Source organism: Balaenoptera ricei, chromosome 9 (assembly GCF_028023285.1).
Source record: "Balaenoptera ricei isolate mBalRic1 chromosome 9, mBalRic1.hap2, whole genome shotgun sequence".
NCBI lineage: Eukaryota > Metazoa > Chordata > Mammalia > Artiodactyla > Balaenopteridae > Balaenoptera > Balaenoptera ricei.
In genome coordinates this window covers 70629371-70657198 of record NC_082647.1, presented here as the reverse complement: position 1 = coordinate 70657198, position 27828 = coordinate 70629371, and the positions used below count along the sequence as shown (strand labels likewise).

At 36.9% G+C, this 27828-nt stretch overlaps 1 protein-coding gene across 3 annotated transcripts in view; it reads right to left on the bottom strand.

The window, feature by feature from the left end:
* Positions 1 to 27828, bottom strand: part of BZW2 (basic leucine zipper and W2 domains 2) — a 59721-nt gene that overhangs the window by 20278 nt on the left and 11615 nt on the right. For 2 of the 3 annotated variants that reach the window (XM_059933947.1, XM_059933949.1), the window contains exons 2-5: positions 22028 to 22092; positions 10492 to 10668; positions 6189 to 6292; positions 2687 to 2752 (exon numbers count right to left, since the gene is read on the bottom strand). In XM_059933947.1, coding sequence (XP_059789930.1) covers positions 2687 to 2752; positions 6189 to 6292; positions 10492 to 10668; positions 22028 to 22085 — 405 coding nt within the window. In that variant the 5' untranslated portion in view covers positions 22086 to 22092. Of the gene's footprint in view, positions 1 to 2686; positions 2753 to 6188; positions 6293 to 10491; positions 10669 to 22027; positions 22093 to 25126; positions 25224 to 27828 lie in introns of those variants that run through there. The other variant, XM_059933948.1, reaches the window with a different exon arrangement.

Here is a 27828-nt window from a genome sequence, read left to right as displayed (position 1 = left end):
GAAAAGTTCCTAGCAGAGTAAGGGCCTCTGCTGTGATTTTGTAGTGAGAGGGTGACAGTGTTGTCTGGGTCCTTCTGGGTCACCATGCTGCCATCCTCTTATCCCAGCAGTAGGGAAAGTAACAAAGTAGCAACCCCAGAAGGGTTGAAGGGAAGCCAAAGCAAAGGGGATTAGACCCCAGTTGCCATTTTGAAGTCTAAGAGTATCCAGGCTTGTAGAATGCCCTCCTTCCTAACCCTCCTCCACTTAGTGCTTTGACTATATTATATTTATATTCCACGGCTATTTTCTCTGTTTCAACAGACCTTAGGCATGTTACTGAGATTCCCCAGGGCCCAATATCACTATTGGGGCCCTGTTGACTTTTTCATTACTCTGTACTGACAAAAAATCACTGGCATCATATAGGCTTATTAAATGCTTTACAGCCAACGAAATTCCATTAGCTCTGTGCGGTGGGTAAGACTATATTAATTTACCATTCCCAACAGTTAAAGGATTTATTACATTACAGAGAGGTTACGTGACTCCAAATATTTACATGATGAGTAAGTGGCAGAACTGGAACCAACGAGTCCGTTTCACTCCCAATTTATGCCTATTAAAATCTCAATGATTTAAAAAGAAGTCACTTTCTAAGTTCACAAGAAAAGAGGGAGTGAGGGAAGGAGGTATCAATGGTTAAAGCTCCAGGGAGCCCCAGGAATGGGGTAAAAAAACTGACAAAACTATAGATACTTTATATCAATCTGGCTTCTTTCTCTTATTATTAAAATAAGATTGAAGTAAATAATGAAAAAGAGCCCCCAAGATTAAAATATTAACACTACTTGTTTAAGCACATTAATATACTCATATTCATCAAAAAAAACTCAATTATAGCAAAATGGTGTAAACATTATATCTTTTCTTAAAATTAATATCCACATTGCTCAATTATACTAATCAGCATTAAAATCAGATGCTACATGTATTGCAGCAGAATTTTCTTTAAAAAATGGATACACTGTGAAAAATAAATAATTCTTGAAAGCATGTTCATCAAATGAATCAAATAGAAAGTTTTCAAGGTTCAAATGAACTAAGAGAAGAAAAACATGAGTGATATTATTAGGCAAAATGATAAGATGTTTATTTGAATGCTTTAACATCAGCTTTTTGGTCATATCTATCCCTCTATTTTAATGAAGCACTTGTTATTTTCTAAACATCTAGCAATATAATGGACCACTTTTATCCATTTAAATGTTTCTTCATGTTAAAAAAAGTAATACCTGCTAGTAGAATAAATCTAACACAGAATAATATAAAAATGTGAGTAATCTCCTCTTTAATCCTATTTCCTTAGAATTAACAACAGTCTGACGTGTCCTTTCAGATTTTTAAATGCACTTATATATGTCTATATTTTATAAATAACTAGATGCATATACACATGCTTTTACTGAATTACGCACTGATAATAGCTCAAACTTGTTGAGTGAAGCAGATAGTCTTCTGAACACTTCATGTGTATTAAAAATTACAAAAGTCTTGATCCTCGCTTTAAGACAAAGAAATCTGAGGCACAAAGAATTTAAGGGACTTGCCTAAGGTTAAACTTCTACCAAATGGTTGCTTTTTCATTCAACAATTTATCATAGGCATTTTCTTTTATCAATTCACGTGGTTATGCCTCATTCTTTAAATGACTGCATATTATTCCACTATTGAGAGACCATAATTTAATTAACCCATCTCCCATCATGAACATTCAGGTTACATCTCAATACTGTGATGAACATCTTTATACATATAGTTGTATGTATACATGCTGAAGGATTCTTTTAAGTGTGAAAGTTGAGTCATGGAGAATGTAAATTTAAAACAATGATTTTACTGTTTAAATGTTCTTCATTATACATGGAACCACTCTGAACAAAGGGAAGTAAGAGTAGGTAAGCAGCAAAGGAGATGTTGCAAAGTAACAAAGTAACAAAGTAGATGATTTCTTTATTCCCTTGGTTTATAATTTAGGCATATACCTAAAATCAGAAATGAAGACAAAGCAGCATACAAATCTGTAACAACTTAATGTAGTGACTGCTATATATAAATACAGAGGAGCTACAAATTAGAAGGAGGAACATGTTGCAGTTTCTGAAAAGAGGGCTTCTTTAATAAGGTGCTATTCTTTATTCAGCTACTTATTAGAGGCCAATTACCGTATTAAGTACCTTACAGCTCATCTCATTTATTAGTACAACAACCATAAAGTATGTACTTTTACTGCAGCTATTTTATAGATGAGAAAAACCACTGAGATTTACACCCAGACACACCTATTTCCAAAGATGTGCTTCTATCCCCTTTGCTAAACTGCACCTTCTAAAATTAAGGAATTTTACTGAGTATTAGCTGCTGTGCTATGCTCTTTCACAAGCTTTAACTAATTACATATTCTGTAAAACTATTCCTTTGAACAAAGCATGCTGGCTTACATTAAACATGAAGGAAAAATTCTAGGCTAATCATGTTTTCTTTCTACAGCTATTAGCTAATGATCTGTCATACTCATTCCTTCATTCAACGAACATTTATTAAAAACTTAAGAGGTCCATGGTACTTCTGGACCATCACTGTAAAAGCAAAATTTTTGTCCTTCTTCATCATTTTAGCAAACAGAGCATTACATTTGAATTTTTACCTTTTTCATTTCATCCTCAAATGCCTTTTCCAAATACTTATATCTCCTGATGAGTTTATTGAAGACCTAAACATAAAAGAGAACCAGTCAATATTATGTAAACAATTTTAAAAGGCAATAGAAGGAGGTGTAGAAACTCACCCTAACTACAAGGGTCTACACTAATAAAAAGGTGTAGTTAAACATTCTCAGACTGTGATATGAGAACTATCAGCATTTCAAGGAGTTATTATGACCTGAGGGAAAAAGAGGATCAAAATGCACACGTAGGGCTTCCCTGGTGGCGCAGTGGTTGAGAATCTGCCTGCCAATGCAGGGGACACGGGTTCGAGCCCTGGTCTGGGAAGATCCCACATGCCGTGGAGCAACTGGGCCCGAGAGCCACAGCTGCTGAGCCTGCGCGTCTGGAGCCTGTGCCCCACAACAAGAGAAGCCACGATAGTGAGAGGCCCGCGCATCGCGATGAAGAGTGGCCCCCGCTTGCTGCAACTAGAGAAAGCCCTCGCACAGAAACGAAGACCCAACACAGCCAAAAATAAATAATAAATAAATCATAAATAATTTTTTTAAAAAAATGCACATGTAGAATAAAACAAATTCATTCGAGAATGTAACAGGTGAGAACCAAAAATAACTTTGATGAAAATGAAATGAATATAATTTTAAAACTGTGTGATGTAGAGATTGAAAATAACTGAAACTAAGCGGATTATAGATATAATCACTTATATACTGGATATGATGAAGAGGAGATCAGAGTTCAGGGGAGATTATACTCCAGGTGAACACAAACGCGAATTCAGCAGATGAGCAATAAAGATTACTGGCCTCCACAATCCAGTTAGAATTCTCAAGCAGGGTTTGCAACTGTGTCCGTGGAATTCTGGACTGTTTTTAAGAGGAATGATGTTTGTTATGGACTGAGTTCATGTTCCTCCTAAATTCATATGTTGAAGTCCTACCCTCAATGTGATTATTAGGAGGTAGGGACTTCAGGACAGGGTTAAGTGAGGTCATAGGGGTGGTGCCCTAGTCTGACAGGACTGATGGTCTTCTAAGAGCCAGGAAGGGAAACCTCACAAGGAACCAAATCCATTGGCACCTTGATCTTGGACTTCCCAGCCTCCCAAACTGCAAGAAATAATATTCTCTTGTTTAAGCCACCCAGTCTGTGGTATTTTGTTATGGCAGCCCGAACAGACTAATACAATGTTCTTATTTAAATGGGGATTTTATAAATATTATTCTAATAAGTGTGGAAATGATTTCTGAATCCAATTCCTTTCCCTTATACCCACGTGATATACTCTCATCTAAAACTTTGTGTTTCTTCCTTAATGTGATCAAGATGGAGTTCAAGAGTAAAAATTATGGTGTTGCCCTTTGTGAGGAAAGAAAAATGAGCCAGGAGGGAATTGATAACGCAATAAGGAAAAAAAAATAAACTGTACTGAAGTCCTACAAATTTGATTTCCAACTTACACGAGCACTCACATATTCCTTAGTGTGATTACCATCAGGAAAAAGAACTCTCCTTATCCAAGAATGATTCTCCAAATCCCCACAGGTAAATGTTTACATATGAAAGCAAAAGTCATTATACTACCAAAGTACTCTTCAATGAACTAACAGCTTATAAAATTAACTTCCACTCAAATACCTTTCTCAATTTAATCTCTCTCCCTGACTACCCCATTGACCTCTGTCAGTCTATCAGTATATAATAATGTTTAATAAACCTAGAAACAATAATGTATCAAAAGTTCTTTCAAATATACATATTCCATATGAAAAAACAAAATCATAAGTAAAAGAAACTATCCTATTTAGAAATAATGATGAGGTTAAGTCTATATAGATCTTTTTAATTTTATGAGAATAGTAGAGTACTGATTTTTCTTCCAGACCTTCTTATCTTTCTTTCCCAGTGGGACTCAAAGAGCAAATACACCTTGTACTTGCATTAATTTAATCCTAACAAAAATTCTCTGAGGAAGGTAAGGCAGGCATTAACATCATTGGCCGACCTGGAAACTGCTACTAAGTATCGGAGCAGGAACAGAACTCAGAAATTCTGATCCTCAGTGAACTGTACTTATCTAATATATCATAAGGTGAGAGAGAATTTTAAAAGAACAGCTTCTGAATTGAGAACATCTGCTTCAGTATCCACCTGGCCCAAGGTGTTTGTGGCCATTGACGTAAGAGAGTAGAAGCAAAGATTTAGAGAGGACAGGTTAGAACATCATCCACTGAACCCACGTGCTTAACCTTTTGGTCCATTTTTAAAGATTTCCTTGGTTTTTATCTATTACACATTTCTTAAATATAAAGAAGGGGAAGAAATATCTATGCTAAAATAGCATGTGATTAAAAGAATAATTTTTGAAGTTTAAATTCTTAATGGCCGCATATCCCAAATTACTTGGCTTAGCATGCCTTACACATTTTAATAAACAAAGTAAAGACAGTTTCTAGCATCTGAAATCACGTAGCTGCCAGGGATTCCTATGGCCTCTTTCATATATATATATATATATATAATGAAATGTGTAAAACAAAAAGACTTGTTGACCTGGGACTTGCCTTCATGGTTTAGATGGGAATAAAAACTGACTTTTAAGAAGAGTCAGTGAAAGAATCAGAATAGGAACACACCAACCCTAAGCTGGCTGGTCACAATGCACATATGTTCAGCTTTAGAAGGTAATGTCTACAAGGTTGTCCCATTTTACACTACCACCGCTTCCTGATCTTCACCAGGGCCTAAATACTTCTTAATTTTCACCAATCTAATGAATGCAGAAGGGTATCTCGATATTGAAATTTTCTCAATGAGTTTGAACTCATTTCCTTTGTTTTTTGGAGGAATTGTGTTTCCTCTTTTCTGAAATGTCTGTAAGTCTTCTCCTAATAGGTTGCTTGTCCTTTTCTTATTGACTTACAGTTCTTTATTTAATCTGGATATGAATCCTTTATCGGTTTTATGTATTACAAGTATCTTCTTGCCTCTTTCTTTTAAACAGCTACCTGAGAGTCTGTTAATATGAATTATTAAACTCTTGGATTGACATATATTGTTTTCATCCTTTGATATTATTACAAGCAACACTATAATAACTGCCACTGTTTGCGTCACTTTACACATGCCACTGTCTAAGGGATGAAGTCCTAGAAGTAGAATTGCTGAGTCAAAGGGAATGTGTAGTTTGTTTTGAAAGATAGTGCTAAACTGCTCTCCCTAAAGCTTGGACCAATATATACTCCACCAGAAATTATGATTCCCCATATCTCTTATAGGTGAAAGGTAAAGAAACTCTACTTTGGTGAAGCTTTAATGTCCATTATCACGAATGCAATTCAGTATCTCTTCCTATGCTTAAGACCTATCTAATATCCCTATTTAAAAAGTGGCCTGTAGAATTTCTGAACCTAATGTTTTCCTAAATCCTGTTCAAATGTTTCCCTTCCAGTACAACAATCTCTCAGTGACAGGCTCTACCTGAGCATAGTTTCGGATGGTTTCGTGATCTTCATTTGCTGAAAACACACAGTGGTTGGTCATCTTGGTCTTGTCACCATCATCTATGCGTGTTCCTCCAGGGGCTAAAAAGGGAAAGGTAATGACCATTAGGACGATACTGAAATCAGAAGAGCATTTGCAGAAGAGATCAATTCCTGCACATCAAGGAAAACAATAAAGGTAGAAGTCACATAAACTTTCATAGAATGATATGCATGTGTAGACACACAGTTTTTAGATTATCATCTTAATAAAATTTTGTACAGGTGGTTGTATTTATTACAAAGGGCTAATTAAATCTTGTACATAAATTAATTGCATGAAAATAGACTCCTGAAGGAGGTGACTTTTCTAAAAACTAATTTACTTATAAAAGATGCATACATGTTATGATTTGTTTACATTTCTAACATAATGCAAAGTGGTTGTTCGATTTTCTATTCCTACCATAGTGTATGACGAGATTGTTGTTCTATATACTTGCCTTCACTAGATCCTATCACTACAAGTCTGGTTCTTTCCAAAGTACATCCTTAACCATGACAGCTAAACAATAACATTTGTTCAGTGAATTTAACTTGATTATTCTCAGTGCAGTTCCTGATGTTTTCCCACATCAGGACACTTTTCAGGCTTGATAATATTTTGCTAGACTCCAGTTCACCAATACTGGAACTGCCCAGACCTGGCTTTTACAGATCTTGCTGGTTTCTACTTCAGTAGGTATTTAAAATGTTCCCTCCTTCACCAACTCAGTTATTCACACAGGGTTGAACAGTATACACTCTGACCCCTTGTCATTTGTATTTGATCACCCAGTGGTTGCATTGGCTAGGAAAGAGTGTATTTTATCCTCTCTAATCTTTTTTCCCCACGGCCTATAGAGTAATCATGGAATAAATGGATGGACCAAAAGAATGCCTTTTTTCCATTCCTCAACTTTCCTCATTCAAAGGCTCCTCCTGTAAGTTTCAGTGGTGGTCATTACAAACATTGGTTGATTAGAAGACCAGAGTCAGAACACTAGGTACTTTTGTTTTCTGATTCTACTTTATCAGAATAAGGGTAGAAATTTGAGCAAGCCAAGTTAGAGTAATAACTATTATATACTCAACAAGTATTTGCAGAGTATACACTTGTATAGACCACTCTATTTATTTTAGTGTTTTGATTTCAGTCATATTTCAGATCTTTGGATGAAATGAGCTACACATAGCCAACTTTTTTACAGACTCCGGCATACAGTTTTATAAGTAAATTCGTTTTTAGAAAAGTCCGCTCCTTCAGGAGTCTATTCTCATGCAATTAATTTATGCACAAGATTTAATTAGCTCTTTGTAATGAATACAACCACCTGGAACAAAATTTTATTAAGATGATAATCTTCTAAAAACCCTGGGCTAATGATTCCTATCTGATAGAAGTTACATAACTGAAAAGTCTGATTTTGAAACTACAGTCTTTTCTCTTAAGAGGTAAGATTTAAAAATTGTATTCCCTTACAAAACAAAATATTTGTTATACATTGATAATATTGCCACACCTCACATTTAAAATTTTGTTCCCTGATATCGGGATGAAGTATGAATTGCCATTTCTAAAAATTTTGGTGATCCTGCTGTTTTTCTCAAACTAGAAGTAAAAGAAAAGTATTTCCTTTTTTAAAAATTTTTTATAAATTTATTTATTTTATTTATTTATTCTTGGCTGTGTCGGGTGTTCGTTGCTGCGCGCGGGCTTTCTCTAGTTGTGGAGAGCGAGGGCTACTCTTCGTTGCAGTGCGTGGGCTTCTCATTGCAGTGGCTTCTCTCGTTGTGGAGCACGGGCTGTAGGCGCGTGGGCTTCCGTAGTTGCGGCACATGGGCTCAGCAGTTGTGGCTCACAGGCTCTAGAGCACAGGCTCAGTAGTTGTGGCGCACGGGCTTAGTTGCTCCGTGGAATGTGGGATCTTCCCAGACCAGGGCTCGAACCCGTGTCCCCTGCATTGGCAGGCGGATTCTCAACCACTGCGCCACCAGGGAAGCCCTGAGAAAAGTAAAGTATTTCTTGTGTCTACTCTTCAAAGGGTACAACTGAAAAACCAAGATAACTGTTGTCTCAAGAATAACAGGGGAAGGTAAATATTTTTGTGGGAGTGAAGAAAATTCTTACATACTCCATTTGTAAACAAAATGTTTACATAAAAAGAATGCACCTGGCTGACTTTATTCATTACATCATAGGTCTGGCCTCAGTAGACATCTGGGGTTGTACTGCCTGTGCTCGTAAGTTGTACCAAACATTTGCCCTCCCCTCTTTTGGATGGATAGGTGTGGTGTGAAGGAGTGAAATCTAGGCTGCAGATATAAATTTGTTGATCATCATTATAGAGATGGTAAATGAAGTCTTGAGATAATCAATGCAAAGCATATAATTTTAAGCATATGTAAGGGGACAAATATGGAAACGTAGGAGTCATGTGAGAAGTGGCATCTAGAGAGGTAGGAGGGAGTCTAAATTGTCCCATGTAAGGCAAGAAAGGAAAGCATTTCAAGAATGATGAAAGGGTCAACAGTGCTGCCAGGAAGGCACTAAGAACTGAAAAGTGTGCGTTGAATTGACTGGTGAAGTCATGTGTGACTTTGGCAAGAACCAAAACCGACCAAAGACTACTCTTGCATAGAATTTACCAGTGCATCGATAAAAGTATACCATAACTAAGGAAATTGAAAAAGCCAATAATCACATCAGGAAAGGTTCAACTTCACTATTAATTATAGTTTTCATTCTCTTTAGAATCATCTAAGGTAACATAATACTCATGGGCACGAAAGGCAACAACATACTGCAGAGTAAACATAAAACAGCATGTAGAGTATCACATTTGTATAATATCATCCCATTCTCAAAAGTTTATGTATTTCGGTAAAGAGATTTCTAGAAAAGAATTAACCAAAATTATTAACAATAGCTGTCTCTGTGTATTGGGATTTGAACACACTACAAAGAGCTTTTTATACGTGGACTTGAATTACCTACAGGGATAAACTGAGACTTTCATAAATGATAACAACAAAATAAACTTGGTACATAGTGAAAACCAGAAGTTCAGATCAAAAGGGGGCCTGAAAGTAAACGGGACCAGGTACCAGCATAGATAGATCTAAGAGCTCAGAGGGAAGAATTAAAGGGTAGCTCTACCTAAAAATGTACGTATACACCCTGTCTTAAAGTAGATTGGCTTAAGCAGCTTTTCTCAATTAAAGGCACTCACAGCACGCTGGGCAGGGCAATTTTTCATTGTACTGAATGTTCCTTGCACAGCAAAGTAGGTGGCATACCTGGCCTCCACTCCCAAGTCTTTGTAGCAACCAAAACACTTCCACACATTTGCGAATGTCCCCTAGGCAGCTGAAAATCACTGGCCTGGGGATCTGACCATTTCCAGTGATTTATGGTTACCATAGGAACTAATTATGGAAACCAAGTTCTAAGAATAACCATGAAAGGAAAAATGGGTGGTTGTGATACCTAATAAACATTTAGAACAATACACCATACCACTTAAATAGTATTCTGAAGCCTTTCCCCCTGATGTCCCTGCTCTATAAGACATAGTTTTTATTTTGCTTTTTATCTATCTTTAACAATTTGCAAACTTCTATCTTTAATCCTTTTACCTATACACTCACAATTACAAGGATTTTTTAAAAACTAGACAAACTATATTTCGTAGACATTTAACTTTCTATGGATGAAATGAATTTTAATGAGAATTAAATTTAATGGGAATTCTTTTTAAATTTGTTGACACAGGTAAATCTCACTGCTCGCTATACCAAAAAAAAAAAAAGAAAAAGAAAGAAAAAGAAAAAAAGGGTGGGACTCAAAAGAAAGGTGCTATGGCAATTGGGATTTAATGATATATACTGGAAGGATCTAGATGACAAACATAAAGTTATACTCTACTGCAGAAATTACTCCTCCTAAGTCCACTCCAGAAACATTCAAAGATTAGGGACACATGGAAAAATTGGCTTTTATCTAAAGTCAAGGGGCCAATCGTGTTGTATGTCAACAAAAGTCCTCAATGCTATGCCTCTCTTAACTAACAATCATTTCATAGCCACATTAATACCATTCTAAATCGTAATCTAGGTAAAAGTTGTAGAGACTCCCATCTACATTTTTTTTATCAATTATCATAAATGTAAGCTTATAAAGATTCTATCTCATAAGAAAATATTTCAGTAGAATTGAAAGTACGTAATATTACAAGAAGGTGCTCTAATGTGTGGTTTACCGAGCATACTACCAGCCACCAGGATATCGAAGAGTGTGTCTGCATAGCGACGATAATCTAATCGTGAGCCTGTAGAGTCCAGAAACTTGGCTACAGCTTCAAGGTCGTCACCAGCTTCATTAAGTCCCTGGACGAGTGTATCCCTGAAGACTGTGGGTTCGAATTTCTCTTTTTCATCTAAAATAAATACAGAATACAATTATTCTTTTACTTACACAACATATTCCCAAATGCAACCATATGTTTCCTTTGTTCACTGGCTTTTATTTGATAGTATGATTATTTAAAAGTTGAAGGATGATTAAGTTTTTCTACTAGTTTTTCATGTTAAAGCCCTTGTTTAAATATTTATTCAAGCAATTTATTTCTGTTTAAAGGGGCCACACTCTATCTAATACATTAAAAAAATTGATGATTGATCATTTGTGTCACTCATAGGATAGGCCAATGTAACCTACTAACCCTATCTATCTGATAAACAATAAAGTATAACAATCAAAACTTAAAATTTTGTTCCACTTAAGACAGAAAAAGAAAATGATCCGGGGAGAATCACTTAAGAATAAGGGAGAATATATAAACAAACAAAATAAAGATTGGGAGGAAGAAAATCAAGAGGGGTATCTCTTTTTAAATTTTTTTAATCTAGATATAATTGACATATGATATATTAGTTGCAAGAATACAATATGATTTGATATTTGTATATATTGCAAAATGATCAGCATAATAAGTCTAGCTAACATTCATTACCCTACATAGTCACAAATTTTTGTCTTGTAATGAGAAATTTTAAGATCTTTCTTAGCAACTTTCAAGTATGCAATACAGTATATTTTTTAACTTTTAATTTTATATTGGAGTATAGCCTGTTAACAATGTTGTGATAGTTTTAGAGGCACAGCAAAGCAACTCAGCCATACATACACATGTATCCATTCTCCCCCAAACTCCCCTCCCATCCAGGCTGCCACATAACATTGAGCAGAGTTCCCTGTGCTATCCAGTAGGTCCTCGTTGGTTTCATTTTAAATATAGCGGTGTGTGCATGTCAATCCCAAACTCTCAAACTATCCCTTCCCTCCACCTTCCCCCCTTGTAACCATAAGTTCGTTCTCTAAGTCTGTGAGTCTGTTTCTGTTTTGTGCAATACAGTATTATTAACTAGAGTTATTATGCTGTATATCACATCCTCATTACTTATTCTACGATTGGAAGTTTGTACTTTTTGACCACTACCTTCACCCACTGCTCCCTCCCCACCACCTCCTCACCAGTGTGCCTCTGGCACCCATCAATCTGTTATCCATGAGCTGTTTTTTTGTTGTTGTTTGTTTGTTTTTGTTTTAAAGATTCCACATGTAAGTGAGATCATACAGAATTTGCCTTTCTTATTTCACTTAACATAATGCCCTCCAGATCCATCCATGTAGTCACAAATGACAGGACTTCCTTCTTTTTATGGCTGAGTAATAGACTCTTAGGTTGTTTCCATATCTTGGCTTATTGTAAATAATGCTGCAGTGAACATTGGGGTGCATGTGTCTTTTTGAGTTGGTGTTTTCATTTTCTTCCAATAAATACCCAGAAGTGGAGTTGCTGAACATGTGTAATTCTATTTTTAATTTTTTAAGGAACCTCCATACTGTTTTCTATAGTGGCTGCACCAATTTACATTCCCACCAATACTGTTCAAGGGTTCTCCTTTTTCCACATCCTCACCAAACACTTGTTATTTCCTGGAGGAATTTTTTTTTTTAACAAGATAAATTATTCCAGAGTACTTAAATATTTAAAAAATCGTGAGCTATACGTTTATGTATCCAGCTTCAGAGCAGATGTTCTCAACCTTCTTGGTTTCATGACCCCTTGACACCCTTCAGAAGTAGTAAAGATTCCAAAGAGCTCTTGTTTATGGAGGTTACATCCATGGATACTTACTTTATAGAAATTAAAGCATAAAATTATTTATTACATGAAAAATATTAGTGAGAAGAGAGGCACTGTTTTACACTTTTGCAAATCTCTTTAATGTCTGGTTTAATGGCAGACAGATTCCCAAACATGCTGCATGCAATTTGTTGCAATATCACACAACCTGCAGCCACCCACTGTAAACTCATGAGAGAATGTGTGAAAAGTGCAAATAATATCTCGGTATTTTATTTGAAAACAGTTTTGACTTTGTAGATGCCCTGAAATATTTCAGAGGATTTAGGGGTACAGATATTATGTAAGTTCCTCTCCTCAGCAGACTCTAGAGGGACTTCTTGTGGAAGGTCAGTTTTGAGCAAAATCTTGAACAAAATATAGATCATATGCCGTTAAAAAATGTGAAGATAGCAAACTAGGGGTCAGAAGAGGTGTAAAAAAAAAAAAAAAGACTAGGTTAAAGGCAAAGTATCTAGGATTCAGTTCAAAGGATTTCACCTTTTTCCCCCCTTATGCAGAGTCTGCATATGGTGAGAGAGGGGCAAAAGATGAAACTAGAAGTTAAAAAAAAAAAAAATTCTATCATATGTGTCTTTAGAGATAAGTAGATATTGCAACTGTTAAAAAAAAAAAAAAAGAAGGAGGAGGAGAAGAAAAGAATGCTATAGAAAAAGAAACATTTCATGAATAAAAAAAAAGTTCCTAGAAATGAAAAATATGACAGAAAAACATAAGAACTCAACTGAAGAGTTAAAAGAGAAAGCTGAGAATATCTCTTAGAAACTGGGAAAAAAGTCAAAGACCTACAAAATAGGAGCAAAAGGATAAGAAAAAGAGCAGACCAGTCAAATGTCCACATAATAAGTGAATAAAAAGATATTTTTTTTAAAAGGAAAGGAAAGGATTTAAAAATTTCAAGAAAGTTTTACCGTACTGAAGGACGTGAGTTTCCCAATGAAGGACTGTCTAGGGATCCAGCACAGGGATTGAAAGTGGATCCACAAGGTGCATTCACTACTGTGAAACTTCAGAACACTGGGAATAAAGCAACTCTCTGAAGTTTCAGGTGCAAAAAACCAAATCACATATAAAGTATCAAGAAACAGAATGACTTTGAATTGCGCAACAGAAATACCAGAAACCAGAAGATAGTCCTTCAAAATTCTGAGGAAAAACAATTTTCAAACCAGAATTCCAGTGTTCGGTCACACTACTAATCAAACATAAGAGCAGAATAAACATATTTCAAGACATTCAAGGCCTCAAAACTTATGTTTCTGATACACTCTTTTTAAAAGCGATTGAAACAGATACTACACCGAAATGAGAGAATAACTCATGATTTCACAATCTTAGTAAGTCATGAGATCCCAGGAAAAAGAGAAAAAAAATCTAAGAGACAGACAACAGTACTCTTCAGGATAGTGGTGAAGGGACATTTCAAGCATTTCACGTTAACAGCTGGACAGCTGGCCTAGAGAGCAAACCGAATGGAAGAGGGTTTTTCAATACAATCATACAATATGATATGATACATAGTCAGAATTCCTTCAATGTAATAGCATTGTTAGAATTCCTAAAGTGTTTATATTAAGAGATTTACATAACAAGGGAAAGAGTGGGGTTGACTAGTTTTAAGGTACAGAAGACTAAGCAAAAAAAAAAAAAAAGATTGATTATTATTAAACTCATTAAAACCAAAGAGAAAATGGTGTTCAGAAAAATAAATCAAATAATAGTTCAGCTCTGAAGAACATGTACCAAGTCACAATAATATGCACCCTAAACAGGAGTCTAGCTAAAACTGTGATATAATGAAAGGACGGAGAATGAGAAGAGGTTTGCAGGTGGGTAGGGCGTGAAAGAGCCGAATCCTTATCTCCGATAGGAGGAAATGCATCTAGAATACCTCCAACAGAAACATCAAGCATCAGCCATACAGGAGTGTTACTTGGCCACAGGAATGCAAACGCTAAAAGAAGCAGTTAAAGAGTAGAAAGAGTTCCGCTGGGGAACAGACTTGCTGCTGTTAGAACATGTCTTGCAGAACTGTTTGACTATTTAAACCACGTACACGCACGACTTTGATACAATTAAAAACTACATGTAAAAACCAGACAGCAGCTGCCTGGTTTGTACAGACTGCCTACCTACAGTCTAACAGAAGGGATGTGCTGTAAGGGGTTAATACCACAGCCTCAGAAACAGAGAAGAATGGCATTCCCAGTACCAGCCAGAGTCACGCAGCGTAAGATACCATAAAGACAGATGTAAATTAACTTGAACACTATTCGTCATGAACAAGAGATAAAAGTCCTTTTGATGCCATAAGCAAAACATTATGCAGCCAAGAACATGCAAATGTTGACCGCAGGAAAAACATAATTGGGGTCTTGTTGTGAAGCGCGGGAGGGAGAGAATGGGCACCCTAGAACCGTAGATCACGGGGCGCGGAAGAAGTGGGTAACTGTGACCCACAGGATGAACTCATTGGCAAGCATCATCCCCTACTCGGGGTCCAGCCAAAGGGTAATTCACCACCCACCTTGGGAAGAAGTTCCCTCTCCTTTAACACAAAAACATGAGAAGTAAAAAGACCAAGAGCTGCTTATTAAGTCTCGTGACCAGCTCCCAAAATCAATTGAGGCCATCTGCACAATGGCACCCCAACATGCTTTGACGTTGACTCAGGTGGTAGAACAGACTTTGGTGGTTTGAAAATTATAAATTCAAGACACTGGAAAATATAAGTTGGGCAATAAGGTAAGCTACAAATTCATGCAGACAGCTTTGTTTTGAATCTAAGAGACAACTTAAAAACTTTTCTTTGTCAAAAGGCCCTCATCCACCAGTTATACTTTTCCAAAAGACTTGCTAAGGGAGAGGGAAAGTAAAAGGAGGAAGACAGCACATCATGGCCAGAGATATTTCAACAGTGAGTAATAATGCACTAGGTCAAAATGATCACGTATAGCTTAGGAATCTTAAAAAGTCATGATGGCCTGGGAGGATTAATGATTCTCTTGCAGGATGAAAAGCAAAACTCCCACCTGCTAAGATAAGTGTCCATCTAGAGGAAAACAAAATTCCTGTACAGGAAAATGGCAAGAACATTATTGGAAGTTTGGGGAAACAAGACAATATTTTACCCATAGGTTCTTTTTCATTTCATCTGAAACAACCAACGGTGTATACGATTTGTATTTCATTTGAGGACAGTGTAGCAGAAGTACCAACAAAATCCTAACGAAAATATGCCATTGCTTCCTTGAGTTTCCATTTGGCAGGTCAAAACTCCCTTGAGGTAGGAAGTACACAGTTAGGGTCTCACATTTATACTGTGTTGGTGAATCACAAGTGTGACACTGAAGAGTCAGTCATAATCACCCTCACACAACGTAGAGAAACAGGCCTATTTCCGACACTCAAATACGCCTGTAAGTTATCTAAATACATTGCTTTCTCTAAGAACTATGGTAAATGGTTAAGACAGCATTTTCCCAATGTGTTAATTAAGTGACAAATAACATAATCTACCCTCCCTTTCTGAAGGTCACTGAGTTACAGTAAATGAATAAGAACGATCATGGGTTTTCCAACTATACACACACAGATTTACTTCCGTATATATTTAAAGATTTACCTCATTAGTTCCTAACACCACTTATTACAAATCTAAGAGTGATTTAAAACCACCAAAACAGATCTAAAGCCTCAAAGAGAAACCTGAGTATGCGGTCCCTCTGGAGGCCTGAAGTTTGGTCATTTTTTTCTCTCCTATTTTCACTAATTTTAATCCAATTTCTCCACAAAATTTAGAGGGAGGCCAGTTCAATTATTAAATATTTCATTTCACTAAGCGTAACAATGGCTCAGGGGAGAAGCGTTCATCCTTTCAGATTCCTCCAAGTCACACTAGAAAACATAATTTCTCTGGAGAAAATATTATAAGCAAGATGTGCATATTTCACAAAGGATACGTTCGATATGACGTGTCCTACCCATGATGTTTAATTTTGATGTTAAGCAAAAAGAAATACATTTTTATACTAACTTGGCAGGGAAGAGCATTAACTTTGCTAGGAAATAGGTACAAACTGAAGACAGAGCTTCGGAAGACAGCCTATTAAAATGACCTTGAAATATCCTCCGTAGATTTTTTTTCTCGGCTCTACAAAACTGCCAACCATTTATCTGAATTCAGCCCCATCATAACAGCAGAAGAAACGCCAAAGCACAATGAAACGTCAGGATGCAATTCACTAGTATGAAAAGCAGAAAATGAGGTTGACTCCATTTTTTTTTTTCCAGTCAGCAGTTTGGCACAAAATGGCTCAAGTACTGCTCTAACCCCCAACAGACCCGAGTTATATAAATCTAGATCAACTGACAAATGATAGATAACATATTTCTGGGTGGCTCTCTGTGAGTATTCCCGCAGCTATCAGACACAGGCACAGTCTTGCCCACCAAATGAATCAGAGGCAAACCAGTTCAGTGTTAGAGGTAACCTTTACAGTCCAAAACTGAAGACTGACCGTAAGGGCCAGTTTACTTGCTGAATCATGCCTGCTCTTGTGCAACACATCCTTGGGCCCTCTCTTGGCATTGGAGCTCAGCTACTGTGAATCAGCGTCACACTAAGAAAGCTGCCTGAGTTGGAGATCCAGGTCTGAGATTAACACGCTCCCTCAGCGGGCAGGCGATGGCAAACCTTCCTTCACCTCACAGTTGGGCATACATTAAATATTATCACATTACTAGGCGCAACAATACCTTAACTGTAACTAGGTTTCTGATTAAGTCCTTTGGAAATCATCGACGTCATTTATGTTTTTCAAGACGGCTTTAAACAATGAGACAAAGAACGCACGCTGGTTGCAGCACCTTGCATTGCTATCTGCTTCCAGATTTCAATCCGCATTGTGTAGTGGGGACACAGTTTGTAAGAGGGCTAAATATAATAGAAGGGGGTGGTTCAGACTATACTTGTACTTAGCTTATAGGGATGAGTCAAGGACGCAAAAGATAAAAATAAAAAAGAAGAGTACAAGACAGAAATACTATACAAAATAACCATATCTTTTGGTTTTTAAAATATTTTTTAATTTTCATTTTTTTAGTGGGAATGTGAAGCTTTCTGGCAGGTAGCATTTACAGTTAAATTTAGCCCTTACTGCTACCTAGTGACTCTTGCAATCTGTTCTAATTCAAATGATATATTGTACTGAGAATTCTTTTCTTTCTACATAACTACACTTGCTACTTACATAGACACAGCATTGCAAGAGAACTTCAGCTACACACATTGGCTGGAAATGCCAAAGGCACGTGATACAGTTTATCAATTCAACAATTTAGCACTCGATGACCATTACATGGCATTCTGCTTCATAATCAGCTATGAGGCCTTCAAAAAGATATTCAGAGTCAGCTCTACCCACCACCAGAGCCTCCCATCAAGCCTCTTAGATAGCCTCAACCACCAGAGGGCAGACAACAGAAGCAAGAAAAACTATAATCCTGCAGCCTGTGGACCAAAAACCACAGTTACAGAAAGATAGAGAAGATGAAAAGGCAGAGGGCTATGTACCAGATGAAGGAACAAGAAAAAACCCCAGAAAAACAACTAAATGAAGTGGAGATAGGCAACCTTCCAGAAAAAGAATTCAGAATAATGATAGTGAAGATGATCCAGGACCTTGGAATAAGAATGGAGGCAAAGATTGAGAAGATGCAAGAAATGATTAACAAAGACCTAGAAGAATTAAAGAACAAACAAACAGAGATGACCAATACAATAACTGAAATGAAAACTACACTAGAAGGAATCAATAGCAGAATAACTGAGGCAGAAGAACGGATAAGTGACCTGGAAGACAGAATGATGGAATTCACTGCTGCGGAACAGACTAAAGAAAAAAGAATGAAAAGAAATGAAGACAGCCTAAGAGACCTCTGGGATAACATTAAACGCAACAACATTCGCATTATAGGGGTCCCAGAAGGAGAAGAGAGAGAGAAAGGACCAGAGAAAATATTTGAAGAGATTATAGTCGAAAACTTCCCTAACATGGGAAAGGAAATAGCCACCCAAGTCCAGGAAGCGCAGAGAGTCCCATACAGGATAAACCCAAGGAGAAACACGCCGAGACACATAGTAATCAAAGTGGCAAAAATTAAAGACAAAGAAAAATTATTGAAAGCAGCAAGGGAAAAACGACAAATAACATACAAGGGAACTCCCATAAGGTTAACAGCTGATTTCTCAGCAGAAACTCTGCAAGCCAGAAGGGAGTGGCATGATATACTTAAAGTGATGAAAGGGAAGAACCTACAACCAAGATTACTCTACCCGGCAAGGATCTCATTTAGATTTGATGGAGAAATCAAAAGCTTTACAGACAAGCAAAAGCTAAGAGAATTCAGCACCACCAAACCAGCTCTACAACAAATGCTAAAGGAACTTCTCTAAGTGCGAAACACAAGAGGAGAAAAGGACCTACAAAAACAAACACAAAACAATTAAGAAAATGGTCATAGGAACATACATATCGATAATTACCTTAAACGTGAATGGATTAAATGCCCCAACCAAAAGACATAGACTGGCTGAATGGATACAAAAACAAGACCCATATATATGCTGTCTACAAGAGACCCACTTTAGACCTAGGGACACATACAGACTGAAAGTGATGGGATGGAAAAAGATATTCCATGCAAATGGAAATCAAAAGAAAGCTGGAGTAGCTATACTCATATCAGATAAAATAGACTTTAAATTAAAGAATGTTACAAGAGACAAGGAAGGACACTACATAATGATCCAGGGATCAATCCAAGAAGAAGATATAACAATTATAAATATATATGCACCCAACATAGGAGCACCTCAATACATAAGGCAACTGCTAACAGCTATAAAAGAGGAAATCGACAGTAACACAATAATAGTGGGGGACTTTAACACCTCACTTACACCAATGGACAGATCATCCAAAATGAAAATAAATAAGGAAACAGAAGCTTTAAATGACACAATAGACCAGATAGATTTAATTGATATATATCGGACATTCCATCCAAAAACAGCAGATTACACGTTCTTCTCAAGTGCGCACGGAACATTCTCCAAGATAGATCACATCTTGGGTCACAAATCAAGCCTCAGTAAATTTAAGAAAATTGAAATCATATCAAGCATCTTTTCTGACCACAACGCTATGAGATTAGAAATGAAGTACAGGGAAAAAAACGTAAAAAGGACAAACACATGGAGGCTAAACAATACGTTACTAAATAACCAAGAGATCACTGAAGAAATCAAAGAGGAAATCAAAAAATACCTAGAGACAAATGACAATGAAAACACGATGACCCAAAACCTATGGGATGCAGCAAAAGCAGTTCTAAGAGGGAAGTTTATAGCTATACAAGCCTACCTAAAGAAACAAGAAAAAGCTCAAGTAAACAATCTAACCTTACACTTAAAGAAACTAGAGAAAGAAGAACAAACAAAACCCAAAGTTAGCAGAAGGAAAGAAATCATAAAGATCAGAGCAGAAATAAATGAAATAGAAACAAAGAAAACAATAGCAAAGATCAATAAAACTAAAAGTTGGTTCTTTGAGAAGATAAACAAAATTGATAAACCATTAGCCAGACTCATCAAGAAAAAGAGGGAGAGGACTCAAATCAATAAAATCAGAAATGAAAAAGGAGAAAAAAAAAAAAAAAAAAAAAGATATTCAGTCATCCTTTATCTTTACACATGATACTTCCTTAAATATTTTTCAGTCACTCTCCTCAGTGTTAGTCAACATAATAATTTCATACCATGTTTCATATTTTAAAAAGTTTCCCTATTGGGACTTCCCTGGTGGCCCAGTGGGTAAGACTCCGTGCTCCCAATGCAGGGGGCCTGGGTTTGATTCCTGGTCGGGGAACTAGATCCCACATGCATGTCGCAACTAAGAGTTTGCATGCTGCTACTACGAAGCCCACACGCCGCAACTAAGACCTGGCACAGCCTAAATAAATCGATAAATAAATAAATAGACTAGGGCTTCCCTGGTGGCGCAGTGGTTGAGAATCTGCCTGCTAATGCAGGGGACACGGGTTCGAGCCCTGGTCTGGGAAGATCCCACGTGCCGCGGAGCAGCTAGGCCCGTGAGCCACAACTACTGAGCCTGCGCGTCTGGAGCCTGTGCTCCGCAACAAGAGAGGCCACGATAGTGAGAGGCCCGCGCACCGCAATGAGGAATGGCCCCCGCTTGCCGCAACTAGAGGAAGCCCTCGCACAGAAAGGAAGATCCAACACAGCCAAATAAATAAATAAATAAATAAACAATAATTTAAAAAATAAATAAATAAATAAATAAATAAATAGACTAAAAAGTTTCCCTATCAACTTTTGGCTCAACTACTCTTAAAACCAAGAGGATTTCTATATAATTATGCAAAACTGATTAAATATTATAAAAGATTTAAAAATTCTTTACACAAAAAGAATGGGAAGATGAACATAACAAAAAGAAGTCACTCACATATAGAAATTGTACCAGCCATCATCAAACTGGCTATATCACTTCTCTTCGCACGATAAAAGACATTTGAAAATATCCTGAGTTTTACAGACACTTAGGGCAGTAAATTTAGTTCGACTTTCTAAATTCTGAAAAGGTTAAAACTCTTCAATATCTTCCCTAATTTACTCTTCTCTTAGTTTTACTATCTTGGCTTATGAACGTTTTCTTAAAAACACAAAGAAAGCAAAAACCAAATGCAAACGCTGATGTTAAAAACAGTAAAGTTTATCAACTGCCTTCAGAGCCTCGCATGAGAGTAAGGCAACCTGAACAGATATAATCATCCTCATTTTGTAGATGAAGACACAAAGCTCAGACAAGTTAAATGACTTGTCCAAAATCAAACACCTAAGTAACTGGCGGTTCTGAGGCTTGAATGCACACCTTCAGATTTTACAGTCAGAGCTCGAAAGACAGAAATTAGTGAGGTTAGGTGGAAACAAAGATAATACCAATTCTTCTTTGTGGAATTAATTAAGAAACCTCAGCTAAAATTGGAGTCCGGACAGGCCTGTAGGGGGAGCTCTTATACCCTGCCATGCATCATCAATTACTCCAAACAGGAAGATAATTATGCCTTCCTCTCTAGTCTCCAACAGAAAGGTGTTGCCTACTTTACTATCCGGAAGGAAGAAGAAAACTTCTCTCCACCTAACCACAGCTCAGCCAATCAGAGAATGTACCAGACCAAACTATGAGTAGCCTCCATACTTTGGACTCCCAGCTTCCTCATGTGGACTGTTGGGTTATTAGAGCTCCTCTCAACTCCCCTCTTTTCCCTATAATAGCAAGTTCCGCTTCCTTGTTCTCTGACTTGCCTCATAGTTCGCATACCCCGAACTGCAATTTCTCTGGGCTCTTCCCAAAGAAACTCGCTTTTGCTACTAAAATAACTGGCTGTTGTATTGTTAAACTTGACATTCACCAACCTTATATTTTGATTAGAACTTTAAACACACATTTCCCCCAACCCCGTCCCCACCATACACACACAAACACACAACACAACCTACCCCTTTTCCGAGTTTTGAACCGCTGGCCTGTTAGCACTGGCTTCTGATGCTTATTCATAAAATTTCTGAAAACCAAGAAAATAAGATTAGGCACTTCAAATAAGCAGTTCATATAATATATAGCTAATAAGCATATGTTTGACTTCACCCATACTAAATATACTTTTTAAAATGAGATAATTGTAACTACTGAACTAGCAAAACTTTTAAAGTTTAATAATATCTAGTGTGGACAAAAGAGACAAGGAAAATAACCACAGACATAAACTTTGATATAAAGGATAAACTCCATGCAATACTTTTGGGAAGCATTTGGTGAATATCTATAAATATTTACATGCGCATAACCTACGGTCCAGCAATTCCTTTACAAGGAATTTATTCTACAGTTATACCCACACAAGTATGCAAATATACGTATGTGTATATATAAAAGGATTTAGCTGCAACATTGTTGGATGCATAAAAAAATGGAAGTTGAATACCCATAAACCTATCTAGTTCAATAAGTTATAAATAAGCCATCAAATGGAACTACGAAGCTTTACAAAATGATTTATATCCAATGTACTACATATGGCCCTGGCTACCTCTCTGATTATGTTTCCTACATCTACCTCTTCCCATCATTCACTGCTCCAGCCACACTGCCCTCTTTGCTTCTTCCAGTGAGCCAGGGAAGCCATTCACGTGGCTTTAACTCTCTGCACTCACTCAAATGCCTCTGTTTCAGAGACCTTCCCAGACCACCCTGACTAACAAGACTCCTTCTCTCTCTCTCCCTCTCCCTCTCATCTAGCTCTATTTCTCTTCATAGCTCACAGCAGCCCCTGTCATTTCATTAGCATCTGTCTGCCATGGTCTATTTCCCCCAAGAGTAACATCCATGTGGGTAGGGACTTTGTAGTTTTACTCAATACTGTATCTTTAGCACCTAAAACAATACTGAGAGTAAGCATTTAAATTTAATAAATAATTGTCAAATAAGCTGTTGCACTGATATGGAAAGATGTTCAAGTAAAATTGTTAAAGGAAAAAAGCAAGTTGAATAAAAGAGTGTAAAGCATAATTTTTCGGTTAAAAAGGGGGGTACACGTAATATTTCCTTTTCTAGGCAAGGAACATTTAAGAACGATACAAGAAACTGTTAGTAAGCTTTTCATTTGTTTGCTTAACCTCAGAGGATGAGTATTTGGGTATTTTAAATTCTCCTATTGGATTTAATATATAATTTAAAATATCAAAAATTATCTTTTAAAAAAGTGAAAAACCTGCCCTAAAAGACCTTTTACAAACTGAGAATAACCTTGCTGGCATAAATATTACAATCTGAAAATATGTCTAGATTGCCTAAATTATGAGGACCAAACGATTAAGATAATGTCAAGCAAATTATTTAATTATCTTTCAAAGATTTTTAAAATTGTGATTTGAAAATGTCTAGATTTTCTCCATTACTTATACCATTAAATAATCAAGAAAATTTGCAACATTAAACAGTAAATTATTTAATTATATCTCAAAATTTTTAAAAAATCCTCAAGAATGTGGAAAAATTATTATTCAGTTTATGTACCAAAACTTTCTTCCAACCCCATGAAAAAAGAGAAACGTGTATTTTCACACAGAAAGCAATCTGTTTATCATTGAAAACTTGAATCACCACTTTTAAAGTGAAACTAAAAAAAATTTTTTTAATAAATTAACAAAGTCCAAAAGTAATTCCTTTTATGGTTTAAGTAGAGAGAATTTTTATCAATCCTATAAAGTGAACTTACTACATCCTGCTTTGAGATATAAAGGTGACTAAGCCGGATTCCAAGCCCTCAAGGAACACAGAGCCCAGCAGAGATAAAATACAAACATTTAGGGCTTCCCTGGTGGCGCAGTGGTTGAGAGTCTGCCTGCCAATGCGGGGGACGCGGGTTCGAGCCCTGGTCTGGGAAGATCCCACGTGCCGCGGAGCAACTAAGCCCGTGAGCCACAACTACTGAGCCTGTGCGTCTGGAGCCTGTGCTCCACAACAAGAGAGGCCGCGATAGTGAGAGGCCCGCGCACCGCGATGAAGAGTGGCCCCCACTCGCCGCAACTAGAGAAAGCCCTTGCACAGAAACGAAGACCCAACACAGCCAAATAAATAAATAAATTAATTAAAAAAAACAAAAACAAAAACAAACATTTATAGTACAATGTGACAGGTGAAACAACAGCGGGACACACCTAGCTAACCAGTATAGAAAAGGGATTGATTGCTGTATGTGTATGGGGCAGAGCAGCTGCACAGTGAAATGACTACAAATGCAGTAACCTTAATCAATGAAATCTCATTTCATTTGAGAAATGTTGGAAATAGAGTTTCTAATGCATTATTTATATTCACTGCAAAACTCTTTCATTCAGAATCTTCCCTGTTGGCATTTTCAACAGATTCACTCTATACCAGCAAACATTTCCATTGGAGCACAAGTAATGAATATATGTGTGTGTGTGTGTGTGTGTGTGTGTGTGTGTGTTCTCCTTAATGTTTCCACACCTCCCAAAACACAACAAATACCGAAATACCATACAAAATATTTTCTTGTGTTAGCAAAGAAAAATACCTGTTAAGAAGTTTGGGTCTCCTACTGAGATACAAAACCAAAAATAGAGCCTGAAACTCCTCCAGGAGGTGAACATGCAAGGAAGGAGTTTCCTTTTTTGCCAAAGATGTTTTTATTTTAGAATTAAAAAATATTTTTAAAGTGGGAGTCCCCTCTAAAAGACTTATTTTAAGGTCTAGAATATAAACATATAGAATTCCCTAATTAACTCTACCTTTACACCTTGTTTCTATTTTCCTGCTAATGGGAATTACCACCAAACACAGCCTACGTTGGAGAGAATTACTCTATTTTAAAAATTCTTTAGCTCTGTTTATACTTTCTTTAGTTCTAAATACGAAAGTTTCTTTCTTCATAGCCCAGTTATGTAGGCTTATTTTACACTACCTAAATATAGTCTATGTGGAAAATAATAAAAGAACACATAAACATAAAAAAATATGCAAAGATTTTGACATACACAACATCCAAAATAAATCAAACAAACACAGAGACTCACCTACTGGTACTGAAAGACTAAATGAAGATATTCTGTTCACCAAAAGTCTCTATCGTTTAGCTGTTACTATTTGGAGTAGAGGCTTGGCTTCCCTCTAAATTTAGCTCTGGTGCTACATTATAATCTGCTCCAGTGAGGGTCAGCCTTTATAAGGCACTCACTGAAGCTCTGGCCGAAGAAGAGCAAGGGCACTTTGACTAAGAAACTGTGCTAGCTTAAACCTGGGAAAGTAACAAAGGGAGAGTAACAAAGGCAGTTCTCTTAGGCCAATGTCAAAAGCTCACTTTTATTAGACTGCATTACAACTTACAAGTTGAAATAAACTAACATCATGATGATTTGGCTTCCATAAAAACTATAACCCAAACACTCACATAGAAAATAAGCTCATGGGACTTCCCTGGTGGTGCAGCGGTTAAGAATCCGCCTGCCAACGCAGGGGACACGGGTTCGAGCCCCGGTCCGGGAAGATCTCACATGCCGCGGAGCAACTAAGCCCGTGTGCCACAACTACTGAGCCTGCGCTCTAGAGCCCGTGAGCCACAACTACTGAGCCCACGTGCCACAACTACTGAAGCCCGCATGCCTAGAGACCGTGCTCCGCAACAAGAGAAGCCACCGCAATGAGAAGCCTGTGCACCCCAACGAAGAGTAGCTCCCGCTCGCTGCAACTAGAGAAAGCCCGCGCACAGCAACGAAGACCCAACACAGTCAAAAATTTAAAAATAAATAATAAAAATAAATTATTAAAAAAATAAAAAGAAAAGAAGCTCATGTCCCACCAAAATGGAAAAGCTCCACGGTTTAAAATAGAATTTTAAAAAATTGTATGTAAAGTGGTAAAACAAAATGGATTTAAGTATTTCACATGTCATCTAAGAGACTAAATTTCTTGCATAGTTTAGAAGATAAAAGAAGGCCATAAAAATACTAAAACGATCCAATCAACCAAACATTAGAAACCAGGTACTTTATTAATGAAATAAACATTTTTGAATCAATTTCTATTTAAGTCTAAATGGAAAAGTTTAATTGAAAGATTTTTAAATCTAACATATTAGATAAATATCGCCCCACCTCACTTTATTAATCTTCTAACTGCCCTCGTGCTCTTTTCATATTCCACCCCTTACTCTCAACCAGACTCTGGGTCCAAGTGTGACAATGGGCCAGCAGCATTGAAGGGTCTCATGGCTATTGTGTATTAATCCTGCCACTTGCCCTGCCCACCCTGAGTAGATTGACACCTTGCGTGTTGTCTTCCCTCGTATTCTTCCTTAATTCTCTCCATTCTGGAAAGTGTCTGATCTATCACAGAAGGCCATACCTTCTAGTTGTCCCTACTAGTGGATGCCTGTTCTCAACCAGTAATCAAGAGATTTGGCCTGATACTCTATTCTTGCCTGTTCTTCTGGTCTGGCTCATCTTTGAAGTATGATAATCTGCCTCATGTAAGGCATTTAATATTACTAATATATGCTACACATAAAATAACTATGCTATTCAAACAACCTTGACATTATAAATACGGATACTCTAAGGTAGAGTCGATCTTTTTCTATAAAGGGATAGAAAGAAAATATTTTAGGCTCTGTGAGCTACATGATCTCTGTTCCAACTACTCAGTTCTGCTGTTATAGCCTGAAAGCAGCCATAGGCAATATATAAATAGGTGGTCATGGCTGTATTCCAGTAAAACTTTATTTACAAAACAAACAGTGGATCAGAATGGGCCCCCAGGTTGCAGTTTGGCAACACCCATCCTGGAGAGGTGTACCCAACAGAACTATCTGTGACCGTGAAAATGTTCTATATCTGCACTGTCTAATATGGTAGCCACTAGACATGTGGCTATTGGACCCTTGAAGTGCGGTTAGTGTGACTGAGGAACTAAATGTTTAATTTTATTTAATTTTCATTAATTAAAATTAAAATTGAAATAGCCAACGTGTCTAGTGGCTATCATGTCAGGCAACCCAGTTCTAAAGCATTCCCTATGGCCCAACACACAAACTTGATAAAAAGGTGAAAACACACTCAAAGAATAGGAATTTTTTAATTAATATTTTTCAAATAAAGTAGCTCTGCAGAGCATTTTGCCCAAATTTCAAAACTATGTGGCTACAGCAGGAAAGAAAAGAAAAAGTACCAAACTTCAAAGTGAAACTCTCTTGGTACCGTCAATACTACTTAAGACAATGGGAAGAGAGAGACTTCCGATTCTAAGATAATAAAAATTATAGGGCAACAAGATTATCCCCAAAGTATAAAGTGTGTCATAAAGATGCAATAACACCAGCACACAAAACTCAAAATATAACTAACCCACTTTACTGCAACGTTCTCAGGATGTACTCTGTGTTTAGGAGCAAGTTTCAAGAACTACCTTTTATTCTATATTTCAAATGGGTAAAATAATTTACCATAAAAGAAAACTAAAAATTGCCCATAATTATAAACTATTCTCCTTTCCATTAAAGCTAAAACTGCAAGAACAAACATCATAAACTCCTGTACAAAAAGTTGTCATATCTAGGGATCGTTTGGGTTGATAACATTGTAGCATCCTTCTCTCAAAAGAAAAACAAAATTAAATTGCTCTGTGAAACTTTAAATTATGAACATTCTAAAGCGATAAGCTAAATATTTGCCTATAATTACACTACACAATTTTGTTGCCCAGAATAACATTAGGTTGTTCA